The following is a 10,481-nucleotide window of genomic DNA, read 5'->3' as shown; positions in this document are numbered from 1 at the left end:
GAAGCTTTGCAGAGAATGAGGCTCCACATATTTCAGAAAAAAAACTTTCATGATCCCATGTACTGTCCAGCAGTAAAGACAGGGGAAACCTTCACCGCAATTTCACTCCCTTCCCTGATAGCTGTGTAGTAAATGAATTGCAGAAGTTCCCACTCCCCAGGGCACAGCATGTTGTCTACACTGGTGGGAAGGTTGCTCCAAAGTGTAACTACTGAAAAAGGACGCAGAACACCAGTGAGAAGTGCATTAATATATTTACAGTCCTTGATTTTGTACAGGTCCTAGCTTTAATCTCTACAGGTTACTCATTTTCAATAAATTGTCCACACACTTGATATGAAGAAGATTATTTCACTAAAGACTTTGTGAAATAAAGTGCACTAATGACTCTGTTAACATTCTGTGTTTATGCCTTGTTACAAAGCAAGAGTCTTTACAAAACCTCCAACATTTTATGCAGCTTTTTTAGTTCCAGGCACCTCAGCTAATTGCATAGCTTACAGACTCAGAAATTGTATGTGAAAAATGATCCTGCCACAAGGATTTCATCAACTAGAAAATGTTTCCTAGATTTTCAGGATTTTCAGATTTACTTTTTTTTTCTCTCCGCCTTTTTAATGGTTCTTGCCATTTCATTCATAAGTATCCTAAATAATTCCTTTTTCCTCTCTGCTACTGCAAAGATTTATTTTGTTAAGGATATTAAGAACTCAGTCCATCCGTTTTAATCCTTTTTACTTTACCTGCTTCCACTATCTTTGCTGAAACACCCAGAGCTATGCACGTCTTGCATGAAGCTACACTCACATGACAGAGAGAGAAGTGGTCCTGATCAGTTTGTTTCTGCACAGCTTAGATGCCTTATTACTTTCTTTTTTGCAACAAAATCATTGTATAGTGAATATACCTAAACTCAAATATGAATAAGAAAATCTTTCCTGATTATTCCTTATTCATAAAAGAAACACATAATTGTGTTACCTTGGTGCTGATCCTAAGGAAAAAAGAATTACCCATAAGAAGTAAACCAAACATTCAAATTTTTTTCAGCTGTAATCTTTGCAAGATCTCCAGTCTGTTTAGATTATGATTTGGTCAGAAAATGCTTTTATACAGTTTTCAAAGCCAGGAAAAAAGAAGTCTCTTCAACATATGCACACATGTCATACATTTAAAATTTCAGCAATTATGATTTGCACCTTAATTTCACTCTGGAAAGTATTTTTAAAAGGAAGCCACAGTTGTAATTATGTGAGTGAAATTTTGGTAGTAGTTAACCCAATAGGTATATGCACAGCTTTAGATACAACAATATTTTTCAATGTATTTAACTTGTAAGCATACACACTTCCCTTTTTTGCTTCCTTGCTTTTCTTCAAAAAGTGCCATCTCAATCAATGTGAGTTAATTGTGAAGTTATTTCTAAGAAAGTAGCAACACTGAAATCATATGGGACATACACTCACTATCCTGGTGCAATAAATCACTGAGACCCATGGCAGTGAACACCCTTGCACAAAAAAAAAGTTTATCTAGGCCTAGTAATAGTTCATGAACTCGAGATTAGGAAACACAATGTTATGTAATGTCCACGCATGTGAAGAATTAGAATAGCTCTGATCAGTCATTAATACCTGGCTGACACTATTTTCTTGAACACTAGAGGGAGATCAAAGCAAAAGAATAAATTACCTGATACAGCATGGATACTAATTGCAGTTGTTAATAAAATTTCAAAAGATTGTGTGATGAAGATCCAGGTGTCTTAGCATCTCCAATTTTCATCACTGTTTTCACATACCCTTATTTGACATTATTTAACCTACACTGTAATTTTAAAAAATAAAAGAAAACAGGATAAAAGTACTTAAAAGGAAAATTATTCTATCAAAGCTGCCAGTACTCTATTCTGGTATAAATTGGTTTTTCATATGAAATATGTTTACTTTGATGAGAAGATACAAATTCTAGCAAGAGAACAATGAAATGTGACCACATGGTACTTTTTCCTAGCTGTACCTACAGCGGTCAGCAGAAAGAGAAACTCATGTTCCTTCCCTGGAAAGAGATCTTTCTGTTCTACCTCAATGTCAGCAACTGAGATGTTTCGCATTGAGAAATGAAAAATTCTTATTTCTGAAGGATGGAAATTAATGCCATCACTCTTTTGCGATCACAGCCCCTGTTTTGTTCAGTGTTTGCTGAACAAAGTTTTCAACATATAATGCCTAATTTAAAATATAGACTTTCTTAATTTTACAGGAAAGAAGGTTATCAGATATGCACCCTTTTAGCATCCCAGTTACTGATGGGAGATACCAATGCTTTCAGAAGGATTCCCTATAAAGGAGCAATACTTGGACAATATCAAAGAACTGTGCTGCCACTAAATTTTAGCAACTTTCTTGGATGCTTTCTGCACCATTTGGGTCTGTTTAATAAGTGGTGAAAGATTTAAAATCAAGGTCATTTGAGGAAACTATTTTCTTCAAGAGTTTAACAATTACAGCTGAGGATGTTTCACTTATGATCTGCTACTGTTCCTCAAGCAGGCACATTTCTTTTTGGAATTCTTTTGTACAGGCCATGCTGAGGTACCTTAAGCATGGTCAACCTAGAAGTGAGCGAGGTATTTTCTGTACTTGGAGACAGACAGAAAAGCTACAGGAAGTAGAGAATCTGACAGGGCCTTTAGGAGTCTGTATTTTTTAGAGTAATTCCTCTGACACAATTACTTCTAATGACTGTAAAGAACCATACGATGTGCAGGGCAAGGCAGGATCAGGCTAGATGTGTTCTTTCACTTACTTGCTTGTTCAGGGTTAAGCCAGGCTGGCAGACAAAAAGAAATTCCCATTAGCGCACATAGGGATCATCCTGTCCTCATAACTCACCTGCCTGTAACAAGTCCAGCCCCTCTTGTCCCCATGAAAGCCATTGCCTACTTACTAAAGACCAAAAAAAAGAGAAAAAAGGTTGCCATTTTCTTGTTTTGCAGCTTTAAAAGCTAAGCCTCCACATCCATGTTTTTGAGTGGCTTGTTTCCTTCTTAAATGCTTGGTACTCCCAGAAAAGCTAGAAACGAGGGAAAAGGTATTTGTCACTAGTTTTTTGTCAAATGTATCTTGATACAAAATTGCAACAGCTTAAACACGAGTGACTGAAAAAATACATTGCTCCTGTCTGTGGGACTTTGGCTGGCATTTTCAGACAAACGAGGTCATTCTAAGCTGCACCAGGCAAGGGGAACAAACCTGAACAGACTGCCTGGTGTCCCAGTGAAAAACCTTTGGAGCTAGCTAGAAATAAAGGCATAGAAACAAGTGCTAGTACATTTGAGACTTTGGAGAACTGAGGGAAGGTTATGGCATTTCAAGAGACAAATGAGCACCTATTTATATACTGAGTGGGTTGTGAAATATACTACTTACACTATGTCTGATACACAATTCCCTTATTCTGTTGCATTCCTTCCAAATTACTTTTTTTCCCAAAAAAAATTAGATATATAGAACCAGGAATTCATACATTTCATGGTTCTGAAATAAATCATTGGCTCTAAATAATTGGCTTGTTATCACAGCTGTTTTGTGCAGTCCTAAAGCTGAAGAAACTACTCAGTACCCTTTCAGGTTTTATTTACTTACAGCTATTTAGAGAGTAAATACATCTTGGGGTCTCTATGATAAAAGGAAGTATGGTTTGCTATTAAAACAATAATAGATGCAAAAAAAAAGCCCCTGGGAAATTATACAGTATTAAGGTATATAATTTTTTAACCATATCTTCTCATTATAGTTCACAGCTGAAATTACTTTTATTGCTATTGCAGCTGATCTGGCTAGTTTATTTAGTATTTTGGCATCAAGGGAAAGGTGTTATTTATTTATTCAGTGAATTAAGTTTTCATCCAATTAAAAAAAAGTCAAGACCAGACCCATTATTCCCAGACCTTTCAGATGCTAAGTCATTGTATTTCTACTGCAGAGAAATTTGTAATTTAGTTATCAGTGGGCACAAGACACACGGGAGAGAGTTATGGTTTGTGCCCAAGGCTAATGCTCTGGAGCACTGGGAGTTCCCAGCATCTTCAAGGGTATTCTCTGCCTTGCCACAAGCTGAAGAACTGGGGCTGGCTTTTAGCTGTGTATTACACACCAGTGCAAACAGGCTGTCGTGTTTAGAGAAGAAGTGAGTTTTTTGGGATGCTGTGGTCAAACCAATAGTTGTTCAGATTTGAATATTGGCACCTGGTGTGGCCACTGGGGACATGGATACACCTCTGAGAACACAGTGGGTTAAAAGCAGGGAACATCCAGGAAAACTTCTCCTGGGTTCCGGTGGTGAAAGAGCCCAGAGCTCTCCCCTGCCCAGCTGCTGTGGCTGGGTGAGGTGGGCCTGGGCCCTGAGGATGGAAGAGGATGGAAGACTGGAGGAGCACCAAGAGACATTAATCAGCCATCCCCCACAGGAGATAGAGAGAGAGAGAGAGAGAGAGCCGGTGTCTGTGCCGGTGCCACCTCGAAATTTGATAGCGGCCAGCGAGAAGGAGAAGGGGGGTTGTGGCGAGAAGGTGCCCAGCAGGGCAGCGTGGGAGTTCTGGACAGGCAGAGCCTGAGATTTTTAACCCTTTTCTTGCATGATGGAAACCTTACAAATGCTGATCCTCCTGGAGCTGAATGAGAAGAGGCATAGGGATAAATAGCAGGAAATGGGCAAGTGTGATACAGGTTTGTGCAAGTGAAAGATGTCTGAGAGAAGTTGAAAAGAATTCTAGGTGGTAGGCGATGATGGAGTGGACTGGACTTTTCTTGTATAGCCATGGACAGAACCGTTTTCTTCCTGTGACATAGAGACTGCATCCAGGGGGAGGCAATGGCTCAGAGCCAAGAGGGTTCAGTGTTGAGACCCCTCGGCCCCAGGGGGTGAAATTTGGGGGGGACAGGTGTCCTGAAGGTGAGAGACTGTGCTCTCTTTGGAACTGGACAAAGCACCCTTAAAAGGAAAACCCCAGAAGCAGCTCTGGTCCATGTGCAGTGGTGAGAGCACTGGACATGGAAGGAAGATGTCACAATGGCAAATGTTCACCAGGTGGTGCCATGAGTGACATGGAAACACACAAGGTTCCAACTGTGTTTCCTGGGGAAGCCTATGGCACAAGAGGGACTCCTCTCCTCTTGATGAACTGAGGATTGATTATCTGAAGGGTTGTGATGGACTGAGAGTTGGTGATCTGAGGGATGACAACTGAATTGAGAGTTTAAGGTTTTGTCTTACTGTGATGCATTGGGAACTTGGTTGGGGGAGGAGGGATGTTTGGAAGGTATTTTCATGGGGGCACTGGCATTGTGCCAGCGTCAAACCGTGATACAGGCTTTCCAAGTAACAAGAGCATCATAAGGAGCCACACCATAACCGTAGTGATTACCATTCATTGTCAGGTAATCTGATTTTGATTTGTTTCCTAAGTTTGTACAATATTCTCAATATAGTTTCTGGTCCTGGCTTCCATTCTCCCAGTCTTCTGCTTCATCCTCCTTTAGATATTACCAAACAAATACAAATTGATGACAGTACTACAAATATATACATCTTTTGTAACTTTACTATTGCCATCAGTTCATGGCCCATTATACCAGGTCACGGGACTGCATCTTGATAGATAAATAATGTTTCTGAATATCCAGTGTTACTGAGCTGTTGATTTCTCCATCCAGGATCTAATTTAAACAAGAATGGGTTGAATTCTTTGCTGATTTTGTTATATAGCTACACATGTAAATGTGTTTCAGATTTTAAGTTTTTCATTGTCATTTATTGCTTTTTGACAGTTTTACATTTCTTGCTACAGTCAGGCAGATTTATTCTTACACCATGAATGACCTCAAAAAAGGTAAAATCCAAATGATTCAGCTGTTGATTGCCAGGAAAACCGGAATTGTCCTATATGGTATTTTTTTATTTTAAAATTGTAATGTCCTATTTTTAATAATTCTGAAATGTAAGCACTAGCTGGGACAGGTTGACTTTGCAGGTACCTGCAAAAGATAAATCTGAGATATTTCAGAGAATGAGTGGCATGGACCCTTCATCTGGACAGTACAAAGCAAACTGTCAAGGTACTGACAGGGGAGAGAAAATCTGTTGCATCCAAACACTCTTTGGTATTAACACACGAGTGTTAATACCAGAGCACTTTTTTTTCACCTTTTATCCTTGTGTGAAAGGACCTCAGCTCTAATTTGTGTAGACAGTAGAAATATGCGCCCAAGCTCCAAAGTGTCTTCTTTTTCCATTATCTTTTAAGACACTGTTAAGATCCAATTATTGAAAGACGCCTCTGCCTGAGTGAAGGTGAAGACAAGACCACATGACAAAGTAATAGCCTGGGTTTTATTTAACAGTATGTGTGAGGTAGAGAGATAGAAAGAAATACAAAAGAGCAAGGAGGGAAGAGAGAGAGAGCTCAAGCAGAAGACAGTCACTACCCATGGATTCAGTGGAGTCCCTGTGGTCCTTCTTCACCCGGGGCTTCTTGGTGCTGGGGCCCAGAGTCATTTTTCTGGGGGTACCACTGATATTACTCACCATGTTCACAACAGCTTTACCTCCCATGTGTAGTCTGCCTGTTCCTGCACTGCTTAGAACCACCAAACTACTCAATGCACCCTACCTGGGAGATCAGTAGCAATGAAAACCACCATGTAAGTGTGGCACTTACTGCAGATATATGATATAATGTCTGCTGTGCAGAGATCAAGCACTGATGACCCATGTAAAACACTGAATACACAGATATTTCTGTCTGGGATTTCTGAGATTGAAATATGACTGTGCACCATGCTCAAGCATCAGAAAAGGAGATAATGGACAAGATCTTTGATGCAACTCTAATAGAACAGTGTGCAGTAGCCGTGTATACATGCTGAAATGAGAATCTCTGAAACAAGATGGTCTTTTTTTGTTGGAAAACAACATTAAGTGATGTAATTATTCAGTTTATTGTAAATCCAGCAAAGATCTTATAAATTCTCTGCTCTTAGCTCAAAACAAAATTACTGTAAAATTATAAGCAGCAGATGTAATATACCATGCAATTCATAATATTATATCTTTTCAGTGAAGGAAACTTCATGTTTTTCTGGTAGATTATTTCAGCAATATGACTATATCAGCAAAGAAGCATTCTTGAAACACAGTTTTGAGAAAATAGCAACTTAATAAATGTTTCTAGCTGATTCTCCTGTTTAAATCCTATTGAAATGAAGTTTTGTCTGAAGTGTCTGTGCTGACTTCCTATAAAGAGTGAAAATTGGTAACAGAGTGCTAGATTAGAAATCATTAAACTTAACTGTGACAGTAGCTCCGGGTGAGAATAGGAAAAACATATCATTACAAAGACATTGTCAAGTTTCTCATTCTTGTTAGTAACTCCTTCCATCACATACTGACAGATGCCAGCCTAATTATCTTTGGGAATGCCCACACATGCTGCAGTGCAATACACTTTATTCAACCCTTGTTTTCAGATATGTATGGGTACTCTCCTGAATGCTTCTAGTTTCATCAAATTTGTGATGGCTGGTGCTCCAAGCCTTGTTTGTATACAAAATAAATGAAACTTTTAACTTCTCCCTTTGAAACAGGAACTGTGTGTTATAATATTCAGCAACCCTGATTATGAACAAATGTCCAAAGAAATTTCAAGATTTACTGATATGAAAGTGTCAAAGAAAGCTGGTTTAAACTTAAAAACAGAGGTGGAATCATGAAACTTTAGACTCATTTAGACTAGAAAACACCTTTAAGATTATTCAGTCCAGCCATTAACCCAGCACTGCCAAGTCCACCACTAAACAATGTCCCTAAGGGTCACATCCATACCTCATTTAAATACCTCATGAGATGGTGACTCAACCACTTCTCTGGACAGCCTGTTCCAGTGCTTGACAACTCTTTCAGTGAAAATATTATCTGCAAAAAGGAGACTTTCTAAATACCAAAATTGCATCTGTATTTCCCAAATTGGCTATGACAAGAAGAAAAATTCTCTCTTATAGTTTATGGGTCGTATCCAAGCTAAATTAATATCATATCAATTTATACACTAATGTAAAGAGTAAAAAGTCATTCCTTTGGAAAGATTCCTATATGCTTGGATGTAGTTTAGATTAGGATCATTGTGGAAAAAGGAAAACATTATCCCAATGCTGAAATAATATTTGGGGTTTTAGATAGTTGTAAAATACAGACAAGAAAAAGTTGTACTTCGGATCTTAGAAATACTTTCATGGAATCAAAAGACAGTTTCAATCTAAATTAAAAGGAAGCCTTTCACTAACATCTAATATGCCTCTAAATCTATCAGTATTTTCTAATGTTCACATTTAAATTGAGGGCATTTCACTACACCATCAATGGTATGGAGGTAAATGTTATTGTTATGTTATTACAATAATGTAATGTTATTGTATGACAAGATTTATCTTGGCATTAGTTTTATTTGTGTCTAATAATGCTGAAAATCTTGTGAGAACTGCCAGGCTTTCTCAAAGCAAACAGCTGGGCCAGTAAAGATTGCCAAACTCTTCAAGTCTGTAAGATTAGTTTAAGTAAATGTGGGATGCACATTAGTAAAGAAAATTACACACATTTTTTAAAATCACTTTGAAGCTAAAAGAGAATTTACACTTTGATTCTCTTTAAGGTTTAATGAAGCCTTGAATAGCTCCTATTTAATCAATTTTTTTTTTCTCTATGGTGATTATAGATGTGCTTTAAACTGCAATTCATGATATTTCAAATATCTACTTTTGCCTCATATGTGTGGTCAATTTCTTCCTGATATTTATGTTTCTACATGTCTTATTGTAGGAGAAATTCCAGACATTTCAGTTAAGTCTTAAAATTGCTCCAGATGAAGGACAGAGCCTTGATCAAAAGAAGAATGGTCTGATTGACAGGTCAGACTCACAATAAAGCCAAACCTGAAAAAGAAGCAACCTAGACTCTTTCCATGACCAGAAGAATGAGCACTGAGAGACCTTCCAACTTAATCAAACACCCAGGGCAGACAAGCGTTCCATCCCTTGAAAACATAAGCAATTTTTCATTAAATATCACTGACTGCACCCAGGTTGTGGTGCCAGAGGAAGTCTTTTTCACTGTTGCTGCCGCTGGGATACTGGAAAATCTACTTATCCTCATTGCTGTTGTGAGAAATAAGAATTTACACTTGCCCATGTACTTCTTCATTTGCAGTTTAGCCATTTCAGACATGTTAGGTAGCTTGTACAAAACTCTGGAGAACATCTTTATCATCTTGTGCAAAATGGGATACCTGACACGTCACGGAGACTTCGAGAGAAAGCTGGATGATGCCATGGACTCCATGTTCATTCTGTCTCTGCTGGGGTCTATTTTCAGCCTGCTGGCCATAGCAGCAGACAGGTACATCACTATCTTCTACGCTCTACGGTACCACAATATCATGACACTGAGGAGGGCCTTGGTTATCCTGGCCATCATCTGGGCGTTCTGTGCCGGCAGCAGCATTGCCATCGCCCTCTTCTCCTATGAAGCAGCGACAGTCATTCCCTTCACCATCCTCTTCCCTTTGATGATGTTCTTCATACTCTGCCTCTACGTCCACATGTTCCTCCTGGCTCGATCTCACGCCAAAAAGATCGCCTCACTGCCCAGCAGCACCGTCCATCACAGAACTAACATGAAAGGCGCCATCACGCTGACTATTTTCCTTGGAGTTTTCCTTTGCTGTTGGGCCCCCTTTGTTCTTCACATCCTCTTAGCAAGGTTTTGCCCACACAACCCTTACTGTGCCTGCTACATGTCCATTTTCCATGTGAATGGGACACTCATCATGTGCAATGCCATCATCAACCCTATGATTTTTGCATTCCGAAGCCCAGAGTTGCGGAGTACATTTAAGAAGATGTTCTATTGTCCCAGGTCAAGCTGCAACTGGTGAACACTTCATCAAAAATGAAAATTGTAGAAGCATTTATGGGGTGCAGCGCAATATCAGTGTGAAGAGTTAAAAATACCAACAATTACACCCAAAGTAATGCTATGCTTGTAGTATACTGCCAGAGATTTTTCAGTTAACAAATAATGAATAAAAAATAAATAAGCACACAAATCTTTGTCAACCAGACCTCCACACTAAGCTAATCCTGCTGATAATTTTCATTCAAGGAAAAAAAAACTAAACAAATGTCTTAATTACCTTTTGTCATTTCAGAAAAATCCAAACTAAATTTCGCATCATGTTGCATTACCTGAGACATGAGAAAATTCATTTTGTATAAATTTCAATTCAATGTATATACTACTTTAAAATTCTATTGGTTAAATTGCAATGAAGTGAACATTTGTTTCTAAACCATGCATTTGCATAAAAGTATATGGTTAAGTAGAAAACATGGACATGTAATTTTGCTGTAAAAGGGAACTCAAGACTC

At 38.5% G+C, this 10,481-nt stretch overlaps 1 protein-coding gene across 1 annotated transcript; it reads left to right on the top strand.

Annotated features, from left to right (window-relative positions):
- The first annotated feature begins 9,028 nt into the window (after positions 1–9,028).
- On the top strand, positions 9,029–9,988 carry MC2R (melanocortin 2 receptor). Its single transcript, XM_054285187.1, has one exon. The coding sequence runs from the start codon at positions 9,029–9,031 to the stop codon at positions 9,986–9,988; it is 960 nt and encodes a 319-aa protein (XP_054141162.1).
- The last annotated feature ends 493 nt before the right edge of the window (positions 9,989–10,481 follow it).

The sequence above is a fragment of the Melozone crissalis genome, unplaced genomic scaffold, assembly GCF_028551555.1.
Source record: "Melozone crissalis strain CALT ecotype California unplaced genomic scaffold, PUWL_Pcris_2 ptg000042l_1, whole genome shotgun sequence".
Taxonomy (NCBI): domain Eukaryota; kingdom Metazoa; phylum Chordata; class Aves; order Passeriformes; family Passerellidae; genus Melozone; species Melozone crissalis.
Note: the sequence above shows the minus strand (reverse complement) of the source record. Positions and strands in the feature narration are given on the sequence as shown.

Coding starts and splice junctions, on each gene's coding strand:
- MC2R (XM_054285187.1), top strand. CDS start 9,029: ATGAGCACTGAGAGACCTTCCAACTTAATCAAACACCCAGGGCAGACA.